At 37.3% G+C, this 15,111-nt stretch overlaps 1 protein-coding gene across 2 annotated transcripts in view; it reads left to right on the top strand.

The window, feature by feature from the left end:
- KDM1B (lysine demethylase 1B) overlaps positions 1 to 15,111 on the top strand; it is a 28,924-nt gene that overhangs the window by 3,270 nt on the left and 10,543 nt on the right. For both annotated transcript variants that reach the window (XM_074870950.1, XM_074870957.1), the window contains exons 4-15: positions 804 to 928; positions 2,781 to 2,870; positions 3,421 to 3,532; positions 4,262 to 4,378; positions 5,353 to 5,391; positions 6,498 to 6,702; positions 7,812 to 7,996; positions 8,773 to 8,949; positions 10,470 to 10,544; positions 11,911 to 12,048; positions 13,517 to 13,688; positions 14,747 to 14,874. In XM_074870950.1, the coding sequence (XP_074727051.1) occupies positions 804 to 928; positions 2,781 to 2,870; positions 3,421 to 3,532; positions 4,262 to 4,378; positions 5,353 to 5,391; positions 6,498 to 6,702; positions 7,812 to 7,996; positions 8,773 to 8,949; positions 10,470 to 10,544; positions 11,911 to 12,048; positions 13,517 to 13,688; positions 14,747 to 14,874 (1,563 nt within the window). The remainder of the gene's footprint in view (positions 1 to 803; positions 929 to 2,780; positions 2,871 to 3,420; positions 3,533 to 4,261; positions 4,379 to 5,352; positions 5,392 to 6,497; positions 6,703 to 7,811; positions 7,997 to 8,772; positions 8,950 to 10,469; positions 10,545 to 11,910; positions 12,049 to 13,516; positions 13,689 to 14,746; positions 14,875 to 15,111) is intronic.

Raw genomic sequence — 15,111 nt, 5'->3', positions numbered from 1 at the left:
TATAATAATTTAAAAACACATGGGCTTGTACTCTGGTATTTTTTATTTTCTGTTGATATTTATAAGCAAGCAGGCTTTACTGTGGATAAGTTAAGACTTAGAGTACTTACCCAGAGAGAGGGAGAATTAGTTAACAGGCAAAGTGACTCATTTGTGAACAATATTCAGAAAAGATAAATGCTCGATATAACCTGTAAAAACTTGATGTGTTAAAAATATAATCACAGATTTCTGTACAGCCAGCCAAAGCTGTCTGCCCATCCAGATGGAGGTGTAGAACAACACAATACATGGTACCTTTGAGGCCCAGAAGAGACATTTGGTATACAGCTTTGTATCTGGAGTCCAAAAAAGCCTCAAGCCTACCCTAATATTTTATTTGAGGTGCAGATAAGATTGCTACTAATTAATAAGTTTGTGAAGAAGAGATTTTCTGAAGGAGAAATAGAATGAACGCATGAGGCTTGACTCATTAGCATGTGATGGAGCTTAAAATATGATTTAAACCGAAAGGTTTGCTTATAATTCCTTCAATGGTATCAGTTAGACTAAAGCAAGACATTTTTAGCTTTAAATGATATTTCCAGCCTTACTGGTTTATGGTTTTTTTTTTTTTTTTAGAAAAACTGACCTACTTTGACAGCTGTTTCATGCTGCAGCTATTTCACAATGGATACAAAAATTTTCATTAGTACCATTTTAACCATTTGGTGCTACCCACAAGCTGCAAAACTGCCTGATTGCCATTTTATAGAAGATGCATTTGTGTAATTTCTGGTCAGATTTCAGCTATTCTTTATTAGGTGAAGAAGAAAGCGGCTGAAGCAGCAGATGATGATGATGAAGCGTCAGAGAAGAAATATAGAAAGTGTGAAAAGGCTGGATGCACTGCAACATGTCCTGTTTGCTTTGCCAGTGCAGCCGAAAGGTTTGTTTCTTTTTATTTGTGTTTTCCACAGACTTTTCTAAACTTGCAGCTGAAGTTTAGGCTCCTAACTATATTCTGAAAAATCTCTTTGTTTCTAAATATAGAGGGAGAATCGAAAGGTACTAATATGTATCTTAAGATGCCAGAAAAGTCACAAGTTATTCCTGTTGTGGATAATGTTCTACTGTGCAAGTTGCTAATTCGGATATAGAATATCTTTAGAATATGCTTATTTGTGTTATTAATGGTGTATTCTGGAACACATCTTGCTTCTGTGAAACTGAGAGCATATTAGTGTAATCTGAGGAAGCTAAATTTGCTTTCAAGATGGAAAATGAAACCACTGTTTACTGCAGAAAGTCTTTATCACTCTTTCGTTGGAATGTTTTGCAGTCTGAGGTGAGATTCTGACCCTGAAATTTTAGGCAGTGGGAGGCAGTCTTATCTGAACTCTTTGTGCCCAAGTTGTTCATGGCTACTTGCAGAAGTCCTTTTGCATGCTGACCCTGGGGATACTGAATGCACAATACTGACAGGGTGTATCGATAATAAGCGACATGTTAGACCTCATTATACAGTAGGCAGACTTTAATTACATAGCATTCCACCCTTGCTGGTTAATAGAGGCAAACTTTCCTTGTTTTATTTATTTTCCAATGATCTAAAATAATTCAGTGCTTCATTTAGTTATCAATGTGGATTGTTCTTTGGTGGCAGGAGGTCAATGTATTCTGGATGTTGTCTTAGGAAAGTCAAGTGTTTTGGCAGTTGCGTAAGAGACTTGTGAGGGGAAATGAGCACCTGAGACATCAGTATTGGTGATACTATGTTTTTTATTTAGGAAACAATAGATACTGCTTAGTCATAATTTTGAATTGTTATTTTAATATTTTTATTTCACCCCTCCCACCCCCCCAGTACATACTTACAATGTTATTTATTTCAGATGAGATCATTTCATGGCTAGCTATTTCACTTAGTAGCTTAGGTCACTGCTTTTTACCTTGTGTTTTTTACCATGTGCATTTATCTTGAACCATTTCATTGAGTTTAATGAGAGTTTTCTAGGTGAAGAGTGATTGCTTTGTCTGATTGATATAATCTTTGCTAACAGATATTTCTTCCTGAGAGTAATAAAGAATAAAAGCCCAGAATGTGTAAGTGCTTCCTCAGCGTTTTCTCTCATTGGGTTAAAATTGCAGCCAACTCGGTCATGTGAAAAAATAGGCAACATCTGTTTTGTGCTCATATTTGCCTTTATAGTTTTGTCAGTTGTTCTGGGGATGGGATGTTGTAATGATTTATGAATCAATTGATCACACGTACAAGAAAAATACTAACTTAAATGATCCCTCCCACCCCTGCACTAATATCAGAACAAAATGGAACAAAGTAAGGGAACTGTAAGCTCCCATGGAGAGGTATTTTTTCTTCTTACACATTTGCAAAACACTTAGTGTGTCACAGCGCATATTGTAAGAACAAATTTATTTCATGTTCAGGAAACGTCTGCTTAAAGGGTACTAAAGACAGGCTCAGTTGACCATTGTTAGCAGGCGGTTGCTGGAAGCCAGACCAACTATAAAACTGCACATTGTGTATGTTTTGCCTCCTTCGCATCTGGTGTTGCTTAGTTTGGAAACTGGAAGTGTTTGAGACAATTGAAATGATCTTATTGTTATTTGTATGACTGTAGTGCCTTGTGCAAGTCAGCCTTCGTGAATGTAACAGAAAACCCTGGCTTGTCCTGAATGTTTTGTTCGCGTTCTAGAATGTGCTGTTGTCAATAGAAAGATTTTTTTTTTTTTTCTGAATGTATTGTAAAACTATTTCTATGTCTCCTGCATTACAGATGTGCTAAAAATGGGTATACATCTAGATGGTATCATCTTTCCTGTGGGGAGCACTTCTGCAATGAATGTTTTGACCACTATTACCGAAGGTAGATTTGCTTATTAAAATTTGGCAGATGTTATAACTGTTGAAACATCATGTACGTAAACATGTACTAATACAAAGACTCATCCTCTGTGCTTGCTTAGTTCAAAGTGAGGCTTAGATATTGGTGCTAAAACTGCAGGTGCTGTATGGACTAATCAACAACTTAAACATAGCAGCATGAACAAAACTGGTTACTTTAGGCAGGCTGGTTTGTGTGTACCAAGCTATTCTGAAGCTTTTGTCTTTTTTAAAACAACATCAGAGAATTTTTGGGTGCTCATGTGCTCAGTAGTACCTGTGACTCAGACTAGGCTTTAGATACCAGAAGTGTGCTCATGATCAAGAGGACATAGTGGTCAAGATGCAACTTATTGCTGTTGTAAGAATCCTGACTTTCTCCTTTTTTTAATAGGAAAAATATAGGACTCTCTACAGCCTTATTTCTCTGTCCTTATGTAAATGTTTAATTTTAGAATAACTGCTGTTGCTAGAAATGAACTAGATACTCAATTTTCTGAGTGCTAGCTGTTTTCTTTCCTCTTTCTTCTTAGCCATAAAGATGGTTATGAGAAATACACTGCCTGGAAAAGGATTTGGACAAGTAATGGTAAAAGTGAGCCCAGTCCAAAAGCCTTCATGGCTGATCAACAGCTTCCTTACTGGGTAAGATGGAGGGTGATTTATTTAATAGGGTATGTTTCAATGTGGTGTTCTGATGTGAGTTTCCAGTATTGTATGTTCAAGCAGCAGGTCAGCTGAGTTTTTGTGGGGGTTTTCTTGTATTAGAGGAGTGTGGAAAAGCAGAAGATAATAATTCTGATCATCTCCTCCATTCTTGGAAACCTTCTCCACACCCCACAAAGAACAACCTTCTGTTGCTTTTCAGTGAAGTAGCAGCTGTGTGATGTTCAGGTAGAATAAGACTTGGTGGGGAAAAGAGAGCATGCCAGCTATAGGAAAGTACGAGTGTGAAACACTTCCAAAACAGATTTTGTATTTCTCTGGTAAATACAGCAGAAGAAGAGAGACTGGAATGGAAGGAAATTTGTTGTTAGTGGTGGGTTTCCTTGTTGCTGTTGTTTTTGAACTGGTGAACAGTGTGTTTTTGCAGTAATGCTTGCAAAACCCACTTAAGACCATAGTAACTGAGTGTTTAATTAATTTTGGAGTTAGGTTCCGTGGGGAGATTCAGTCTTACAGGAGATGGGCACAAGGTGTCTGTGTGCCAAATGTCTGTCTTATGACCTAAGGATTACATGAGAATGAACGTAACACTTATGTTTGACAACTTCCTCACATCTCCCTGCTTTCTAATTGGTTAGTTATGCTTCATTAATCTTATCTGTAATCAGACAGCAACAAGTAAAAACATGTTTGTTTTTTGATTTGTAGGTGCAGTGCACAAAGCCAGAATGTGGTAAATGGCGTCAGCTGACAAAGGAAATCCAGCTGACACCACAAATAGCAAAAACCTACAGATGTGGTATGAAGCTGAACAATTCCACCAAGGTAACACAGAAGAGTTTTGCTCATATTGAAACTAACAACAAGTTGATATTTCTTGTTTGCAGACATTAATTTCTTCTTGTTTGCTGCTTAATGTGTGTAAAGTCAAAATGATTGTCTGATGGCCTGGAGAGCTGCATGGTGACAGGCCTACATGCTCTTTGGACTTTCTGTTTCCCGAGTGGAAATATCAAGAAAGAAGTACCAGGAATATCTTTGCCTGCACAGTCAATTATGAAATACTTCACTCTGAAACTATGGAATGATAGCATGTACAAAATGGACACACACCAAAATGTTTATTTTGGTTTTGTTTGGCCATACTTCATTATTGATGAAAGCATCTGAAAAGCTCAGTGACCTTTTATTAATTTCTAGCAAGTCTGTACATCAAAACTTTCAGCTTTGACATGAAGATAACTCCTGAAATTTGGAAGAGTCCTTATAGTGCCATACAATCTATATAGTTAAAAACATAACATGAAAATACTGACCATATGAAAATCAGAAGGGTCAGCATTAATCTTGAAACTTTGTGATAAAGATACTCTTAAAATAAATGAGAAACTTTTTTTATAGTCTAGACTGGAAGATCTCTCTGAAAAATATGGGATATTTCCAGGATTTTTCTATAAAATTCTGCTGGCTTTTTTTTCCATGTGTTTGTTTTGGTGTTCCACTCCATTTTATGGAATACAATGTATATTTTAATGTCTGATCGGTATAAACTAACTTAAATGAGAAACATTTTCTGGGGTGTTTTTGCTTTGTGGTGTGTTGTGTTTTTTAACTATGCATTTCTCTACTATTTATTTTTACTAACATAATCATCTCTGCTACAGAAGGCTAATGCTAACACATTTTTGGTTTGGTTTTTAAGTTTAAAGTACTATGCCATAGACAAATTACTTCATTTTATATTTAATTTTTGTTGTACAGCTTAAGAATAGCTCTGATAGTGTTTACTTTTCTTTCAGACTGAGGGCTCAGATCAGTGTTCCATGCCTGAGGACTTGGTGAGTAGTGGCTGTTCCTCCGCGTTTGTCCTAGAATATGAAAGCAATCTTAAAGCACAGCATATTTCTTTCCTTTTCTTGGTCCTTTGGCCAATTATGGTGGTATTTATGCATTTTGCTCAGGAAACTGTCAGGCACTATTTGCAACAGAGCCTAGGGCCTTCTACTTTCTCGTCTTTTTCCTCTTCTCCCTTACTGTACCAATTGACTTTAATGTGGTTTGTGGTGTCTTTGAGTTGTGGCCTGTGATTCAAGGTTGACTCCTAATTCTCATTTTTGATTAGGCAAAACAGTATTCAGTTGCCAGTTTTCAAATGAAGTTCCCCATCCTAAAATTTCCCAGTCTTTCAGGCGGTTTCTATCTTTAGTCAAGCTAGTCACCTCTTTTTGAAGACTGTGAGAGAACATCAAAACATATTTTCTCTCTCCTCTCCTTCATAATACAAAACTAGACTTGACGTATGTTGGTGTTTCAATGAGTTGATGATCAAGTAACCCTGTATTTTAGATTTAGTATGATCTGATGTTCAATAAGCCAATGTTGACAAGTGTACCTGAGGTACCTCTGTCCCAGGAAACGTATTCAAGCTTATTGTTGACTCTTGTAGAAGCTTTGTGGTTTTGTTTCCTTAATGCATGTTTGATTTGTAAATTAAGGCTGAATCATAAGTGTTTGTTAGGGTTTTAGAAGGTCTTTGATGGGGATAGCAGAATCTAAATTAAATTTATCAGTTAGCGTAGACTTTTCTAAGTTCAGATTTCTGGATGCGTAAATGACTGTAAATGTTCTATAAAGGGCCTGGTAAGGCATAGATGTGTTGTCATGGCATCTCATCTGCTCGCTTGCCACGTGGGTGTGGAGTTTGTGAAGTTTCATTCCTATTTCTGAAGAAGAGATTAATGCTACAGGTTTTCTGTGTCAGGCTGAGGAAGGGGAAAGAGGGAGAGAAAATGTCTTTATGACTTGCAATTCTGAGATTGGTACTTCTAGTGCTTTTTGGTCTCAGTTTTGGAGGGGGGGGCGGGAATTGGTTCATTTTCCAACGTTTTCAAAGTACTGACGTGTTCTCTTCTCCCCTCTTTCCTTCACTTCTCCGCTTGGCCAGAGAGTGGCTGAAGTTTCAGACCATTGGTGGTACTCCATGCTCATACTCCCTCCTTTGCTGAAAGACAGTGTGGCAGCTCCCTTTCTAGCTGCATATTATCCAGACTGCGTGGGCATGAGTCCATCCTGTACCAGCACTAATCGGTTACCTGGTGAATCCAACCTTGTGAAGTTAGAGCACTTAAAGAGCGTGCCTAATTTGACTGGTAAGGGCCATCTGCAGGGCTCTGTTGCTTAAATAGGTGTGATAAATTCTGTCTTATAACGGAGTTTATAAGGCACATAATGCTCCTGATTCAGAAATACTGGTTCTGTTCTCAGCACTAACGCACACTCTGTGTGATTGCCTCTGTACTACTTTGATGCAGTTTACTCGTTTGTAAGATAAAGGTAATACCTTTTGTATGGCATTCCTTTAGGGAGTAAGCACAGACTGCATAGGCTTTTTGTTTACCATCTGTCATTTGTTTATAGAAATGGAAAATGAATACATGGATACTTAAAGATTGTTTGTGTTTTTAAGGAAATGAAGATTTATCAGAACAAAACATGATTCTGCTAGTTTTGATATTGTGGATCTTTGGGGCTTTGGAGAAAAGGATTTGATTTCTTAAGGCACTCAGATTCTGTTTAGGTCAATTTTTTTGCTAATGACAGCTCTGAGACTGACAGCCTGGGAGTGCGGATCTGCAGAATAGGTCAAGTATGGAGAAAGGTAATTCAGGATTCCCATACTCATCTCAGAGAGTGCTTTGAGGAAGGTTCAGCTTCTGTGTTGTCTTAGCAGGCTTTGTTCTCCTTTTGTGCTGAAAATAAATCTGTTCATCTATTCAACAGATATTTATCTGCTTAATAAATGGAAAACTTCATTACACAGAGCTACCAATACTGCACATGGAAGATGATTACTTCTAGTTACTACCTGCTCTGGGCGGTATTGGGTGTTGAAGATGAAAGGGGTTCAGAGTACTGCATGAGCCTGTACAGTGATGCTAGACCTCAGACTTGAGTTTAGATCCTGTTCCTTGTCAGACACATCATGGCATCTGAGGGCACATACTGTTTTTCTGACAAAACTTAAGCTCTGATAGGTCCAAGACATACCCATCAGGTGGCAGGACAATAATTAATACTGTACAGCCTAGAGGGTAGGAGAGGGGAGAGCAATATAAAGGAAATAATTCTGAAGGTGGCTAGTGGCTGGAAAGCTTTGGTACTTGTTTATCTGTGTGAGGTCAATGGATCATCTTAGAGGGAAAAGGATGTGATGAAGATACAGTGGAATATGACTAGTTTGTGGTGTTCCTTTATTCAGTTGCAGGCATGAACAAGTATTTCCAGCCTTTTTACCAGCCCAATGAATGTGGGAAAGCACTTTGCGTGAGGCCAGATGTCATGGAACTGGATGAGCTCTATGAGTTCCCAGAATATTCACGAGACCCTACCATGTACTTGGCTTTGAGAAACCTGATTTTGGCTCTGTGGTACACAAACTGCAAGGTAAGAGATGCTAATAATAATTCATTTGCTTGTTTACAAAAATAGCTGCTTTTTGGGGAGGTAGACTCTCTTCTTAAGACATCTCCTTATGCACCAGAAATTTTTTTTTTTGAGTCTTAATGCCTAGGAGCTTCTTTTGCAGTAAAATACAAAAGTTTTAAAAGTGTTAACCTCTGCTGAGTCTGCCCAGCTATTAATTTTTAAAGGGATGCTTGAACATTTCTAAACAGTGTTTGCAGGTGCTTTATGATATGACTACTGGACAGAGAAGTGACTGTCTTTTTACTTATGCTAGCTCTATGACGCTGCCTTCAGTGGAATTGCTGGAATTTCACATGCTGAAGCTTTCAGATACTGATGTCTGTATTTATCTGAAGGTTTTGGATATTAATCTGTTTTTTATTTGGAATACCATTTTGGAATGGATTTTACTGGAATGTCATTGTGAGCATTGCCACCAGGTAGATTCATTTTGCAGTCAGGGATGCATTTCAATACCACTCCTGTACTAATGAAGCACATCATGGAGTTTGTGAGAGTATCTTGTAGACTCCTTTGCTTTTATTCCATGTTAATCTACCTAAATAAATTGTTACCTTACTGTGTAAAGCTGGCTATCAAGAAACTTCCACAAAACTTGCTTTTGAAACGCTGTCAGAAGCCTGATTCATGATTAATTTTTACCACCTGGTTTACAGTTTAAATATGATGTAAACGCATGAAAAAAATGAATACTAGAAAATCAATACTTTCTATTCTTTGTTTCTCCTTTGCAGGAGGCTCTTACCCCTCAAAAATGTATCCATCACATCATTGTTCGGGGGCTTGTGCGTATTCGCTGTGTACAGGAAATGGAGAGGATACTTTATTTTATGACAAGGAAAGGGCTAATTAATACAGGGATTTTATCAGTCAGCCCTGACCAGTATCTTCTTCCTAAAGAATACCACAATGTAAGTTGCTGTAATAATCCCCATGTTGTTAGTGCTATAAAACTACATAGTTTTTTGGTTCTGTATTTTTTGCTCATTACCTATCATTCCAACCATTTATGTAACAATTACGTCTAAAAGCAAACACATTGTATGTTTTCGTATGGTTCTGTCATGGTTTGAACCCAGCTGGCAGCCAAACACTATGCAGCTGCTCACTCACCCTCCCCCACCCTGGGAAATGGGGGAGAGAATTGGAGTTAAGGAGACTCACAGACTGAGATTTAATTTCATAATTTAACAATTTAATAATTGAACTAAAATAAAATAATAATGATAATAATAGTAGTAATAGAAAATACAAATGAGTAATGCACAATGCAAATGCTCACCACCTGCCAACCAATGCCCAGCCTGTTCCTGGCTAGTGATCCCAGGGAAGAGAGAATCCCAAAACTGCAATCCCAGAAGCGAGAGCCAGCTTCCCGCTCAACCCTCATCTATACACTGAGCACAATGTTGCATGATATGGAATATTCCATTGGCCAATTTAGGTCTGTTGCTCTGGCTGTGTTCCCTTCCAGCTTCTTGTGTCCCTGTGCACTAGCAGGACATGAGAAGTTGAAAAGTCCTCGATTTCTTAGCGGCAACTAAAAACATCCGTTCATTATCAATATTCTTCTTGTACCAAATCTCATAGTGAATCCAGAACACAGCACTATTCTAGCTACTAAGAAGGAAAAAAAAAAAATTAGCTCTATCCCAGATGAAACCAGGACAGTTCTTACCTGCCTTTAATGGTTATGGAAAGTACAGACATGGGACTCTCCCCAGCAAGGTTTTTGTTCCCACTAAAACCTGTGGAATTCAGTCCTGTGGATTTGTGTGCTTCCTTTGAGCTTTTCAGATGGATGGGAACTGTATGAAAAATATACCATACACTTAGCTTCTTCTCATAGCTTAACCTTGTAATACACCTCTGCTTCCATAGGTGAGGAAACTCCTATTCCATGTTGGTTTGCAAGATTAAAGGGTACATATTTATGATTAGCAATTTGCTTGACAGCACACAGAAACTTACCAAATTAATGTATTCTGTAGTAGAATATTTCCTAGCAATTGTAAGTTGATTTATGTTTGGAAAGTGTATTTGTATATGTTTTTAATTTATAAACTAGTTTTTACTGGTCAACCCAATCTCTGATTGAAATTACAAAGTATGTTTCTTGTCTGATAACTTCAGTTAGATTTTGTTACTTGACTGATCACTTCAGCTGTTTACATTAAAAGAAATTGAAACATCTGCTTTTAAAGTCCTTGAAAATTGTAACAATTTTCAAAGCTACAATTGATCTTTTCTCTATATTAAATACACTATCATCTGTAAAAGTTATCACTGATTACTTTAGAGGGCGAGAGGCTAGACTTCTGAAACCTACAGGTATTTTTAACTTTAGCAAGAAGAAAAATAAGTGTGCAATGATAACTTCTATTTTAGTTCTAACTATTTTTATTTATTTAAATATTTTATTATTTTTTAGAAATCTGTCATTGTTGTTGGGGCTGGTGCAGCAGGATTAGCAGCAGCCCGACAACTGCACAACTTTGGAATTAAGGTAAGAAACTTTAGAGTACATTACTTAAAAAATCAGACTTCCTCTGTTTTGAAAGTGTTCATCAAAATGAAAAAAATTACATTCTTGCCACATACATTTATGTATAGGGCATCCTAATTCATCTGTAAAATCTGGGGGTTTACTGAGTAAATCTGCTGTTTGAAAACAGCATTTATTTGTACCTAAAACTCAACAAAGCATGCAGTGATTATTTTACATAGAGTTGGGTTGGGAGGATGGGGGAGACACAGATACCCATGTCCAAATAATGGGACTGTAGATGATGATGGCTGTTTAAATGAGGTGAAATTTTCTTTCATTTCTGCACTTTACTGTACTTGTTGCTTATTAAAAACAAGGAAATCACATGTTCCCTTTTCGCTTGTATTTATCATTGAGAGTGTGATCTCACAATATTTACATGTTAACAATTCTACACATCAGAATATTCTTATGAAAATCTATGGGACTCTTTACACATGAAGTGTTTGCAGGGCTGAAGTTTAAGGAAATGAATGAGCATCTGACTTTCCAGATTTATATATTTATATGTTCATATATGTATATATTTATATGAATCTCTGAATCCTATAGGCCCATTATCTCATTCTTTGGTTGCTAAATAGCAAATTGCAGCGCAGCCTTTCTGTACATGAAGTCCTGTGGAAAGCTATCCTGCAGTAAAATACACAAATATAAACCGGCAGGACCTTTTCTTAAATATATAAAATATATATATATATATTTTTTTTATATATATATACACTGTTGCTTTCTACTGTTCTGGAGAGATGGAGTTTCTCTAAAAAGACTTTCTTTAAAAATAAAAAGATACTGTAAGTAAGGGTAAACATACTCAGTCAGACATCCATCTAGTCCAGTATCCTGTGTCTGTGACAAGTAGTGGATATTGAAGGAGGTATGTATGAATCATGGAAATACATGAGAGCGTGGTTTTCTTAGAATATCCCAGGAATAAATTTCTCCAGAATGTGTATGGACTGCCTCAGATGGACACTGCACCTGGATCATCGTGTTTAATAACCTGTAGCATGCCTTAAACTCCCATTTTGAGGTTTCCTGAATAGGTCTTTAGCTTTTTTAAAAAGAAGGCTTGTTTTTGTTAGGTTTATTTCTTAAAGTAACAGTTATTTTATATATGTATATCCCAAAGGGTAACCTTTAAAAGACGATTTGAATGCATAAATGAACTGTATTCAGAAATGAAAATGAAGTGTTAAGATTGTTAAAACTGCTGTATTGCTTGGGGTTTTTCTGTGTTTTGTTTTCTCCTTTGCTCTGGAGTTGAATAGATATGTTTAATATAATCAAATCTTACAATTTACTAAGCTGTGTTGTGTCATAGGTCATTGTCTTAGAAGCTAAAGACAGAATTGGTGGCCGAGTGTGGGACGATAAGACATTCAAAGGAGTCACTGTTGGAAGAGGTGCACAAATCGTCAATGGATGTGTCAACAACCCAATGGCACTAATGTGTGAGCAAGTGGGTTCCCTGCAGTGGTCATGCATTATCACTAGTGAAAAACTGTCATTAAAGCCAGGTTTGGGTGGCTGGGTAAGGGTGGGAGTCCTTTTTCATGACATGATTAAAATACTGTTCTGTGTTGTAAGTAAACTCTGTGTTACTCTTATATATTTGGTAACAGCTGGGGACAGCGAAGGGCTGTAAAACTCTTTTGGGCACATTCTGTAAAGAAAAACAAGGCAGCTCCAGCTTCAGAACCAGAAGAAACCACTTTTTTCCCCTTCTCTGGAGATAGAAATGTAAAAGGTCCCCAGCAGACTTCCTTAGAGCTGAGAAAGTCTTTACTGTGGGAGGCTATTGCTGTGTTGTGGTAATACATACTTCTATGATGGACTTGCCTTTGCTCAGCCTCTATATTTCTATTCAATTCCGCACAAGTTAAGATGAGTATGTATAACAACTACTGATGCAAACACACTGCAGTTCGATTTTTTTTTTTTTTTTTTAATCTGTTGGTTTGGTTTGGGGTTTTTTTGGGCAGGAAGCTGAATTTCTCCCAAATGGAACTTGAGTATGGATTTTGTTCAGAGGCATGCAAATCCAGCCCATGCTGTTTTAACTGTTTAGTGCTCTACAGTGTCATGAGGAAATTTATTTTTTTTTTTAAAATCACGTTTTAGTTATGAGGTGAGGAGTCATTTGCGATCATTTGCTGTCACCTTTCATTCAAAGTACAACTGTATCTTAAAGGAATCTGCAGTGGTGACCAACAGCCTAGAGGGATATGAGGATATGTGAAAAACACTGAAGTGCACCTTAAGTAACAAGGCCCTAGGAAGAAGTTAGCACTATGTTTGTGCTATTTTCTCTAGACTGACTCTGTAAAACATAAAAACGTCTTTATTCTGATTTAGTTCTGTTGTGTGTTCTATCTAAGTTAGATAAGCAGAGCAAGATACTAGGTTTAATTCCAAATAAGTTCTTTCTTTGCTTGTTTGTTAATAAAATTGGCGGTAACTGGCAAGCAACATCCTGTCAATTCCTGAACGCAGGGAACTTTGGACATCAGGCACCAGAAAGCTGTAGTAAATAACTGATTTTAATGGTGATTTAGAGAATAAGAAGAGGTAGAAATGAAGGATATTCGTTCATCATGTTTGATTACCAGACCCAACATCTCTGTACTAGCCTCTGGCCTGATAAGAAAGTTGAAGATGAGGTTTCTAGGAATCCCTGATAAAGAAAGGGATAGAAGAGTGGGGAAAAAACAGTTTGTGGGCAACTAACAGATAGAAGGATTGTTGGTATTCCAGTTTTAGAAGAATAAGAGTTTGAGTTAATCTGACTAATTATTTGAAGTCGTGGATGTTTTTAAAGTGGCATCATTTAAATCTGAGATTAAGGGATTCACCTTACTCTAACTTCCAGCAGGCTAGGCACTGGTTTTTCCATACTTAAAAAGCAATAAAATGTCTTTTTCCTTAAGCTTGGCATTAAAATGCACAAACTAGGGGAGAAATGTGACTTGATCCAGGAAGGTGGAAGGATAACAGATCCCACTATAGATAAACGTATGGACTTTCACTTCAATGCCATCCTAGATGTCGTCTCTGAGTGGAGAAAAGATAAAACACAGCATCAAGATGTTCCTCTTGGTGGTAAGTGGGAGATGTATTGCAAAGTGAAGATGTTGGCTGTGTTCATAAATTTTTATATTAAATTGGCTTTTATATTGGACGTTTTTAGAAGCACCTGGCTGTACATCTGACCTTAAATCCAACAGTGATAACCTGGCCCTGTGGAGGACAAATGGAGATTGACTGTCATATACACATAGACCAAAATGTCACTTGTAACTTTTAAGGAAGCCTAATTTAAAGGCTTTTATAATACTGTATGACTTCTGATGTAGTATCTTGTTTTCATGAGGTAGCTTTTTCAGTATAACTAGTGGCACTAGCAGTTCAAAAGATTTGCTTTTTGCTGAAGCAGGCCATAGCTAGTCATAACTCTCATACTTTTTGACTAATCTGTCTGAAAAAGAGCCTGATCAAAGCCTTTTGCTAGCAAGAATAGTCCCATCTCCATTGGTAACGCCTCCCACCACACTTACTGCATGCAAGCACATTCAACAACAGAAAATAAACTTGCTCAGAAATGTCTGCCTCCCAGATCTTTTCTGTGAGGATTCTGTAAAACAGAACTAGCAATTCCTGTGTTCTTCAGTGAATTCTGGATCAAATTTCTCAGCTCTTCTGGTTTTGTAAAAATTAAGCAGGACTTATTTACAAAGACTCTCCATTATCTTAAAGTGTATTTTCCTTGAAATATCTTCAGCTGTATATTGATGATAGCTAAACAATTAATTTCTTTCCTATCTCAACTGGCTAGCCCAGCTGTGCTGTCGCACAGTGTGTTTCTTTTTTTTTTCTTCTCTTTTTTCTTTGAAATCATTTTATCCTCTTTTTTTCCTGAAGCTATGTATGTATGTTTCCTTTTTGAAGAAGAAGATGGTACTAGGGAAATCTACGATTAAACAACAAAGTTGTATTTTATCACTGGAAAGATCTTGTGTTTTTTTTCTATGAGAAGAAAAGCATCTTAGTGCAGATTAGCAATAAGATTGAAAATCTTGTGATCCAGAGAATAGCATATCAAAATGCAGGACTTCTGACGAATCGTGATATATTCTCATTTTAAACATGTTCTTTCACAGAAAAAATACAAGAGATCTATAAAGCCTTTATTCAGGAATCTGGTATCCAGTTCAGTGAGCTGGAAGAAAAAGTACTACAGTTCCATCTCAGTAATTTGGAGTATGCTTGTGGCAGCAATCTCTCTCAGGTGAGTTTTGACAGCTGTGTTCTGAAGTGGTTGAACTTCACAGAAAATAGGGTCGGAAGTAACACTGAGAAGTAATCTGATCCATCCCATGGCCCCAAAGGAAAAATCGCCTATCCCTGAACTGTTCCTACATCCCTAACCTGTTCCTTAAAGCACTGAGACAGACTCGAGCACTGCCTTAGGTGATCTGATGGGAGTTCAGGACATGCTTCCAGTGAGATCCTCTTTAACACAGAA

Source organism: Strix uralensis, chromosome 1 (assembly GCF_047716275.1).
Source record: "Strix uralensis isolate ZFMK-TIS-50842 chromosome 1, bStrUra1, whole genome shotgun sequence".
Taxonomy (NCBI): Eukaryota; Metazoa; Chordata; class Aves; order Strigiformes; family Strigidae; genus Strix; species Strix uralensis.
Note: the sequence above shows the minus strand (reverse complement) of the source record. Positions and strands in the feature narration are given on the sequence as shown.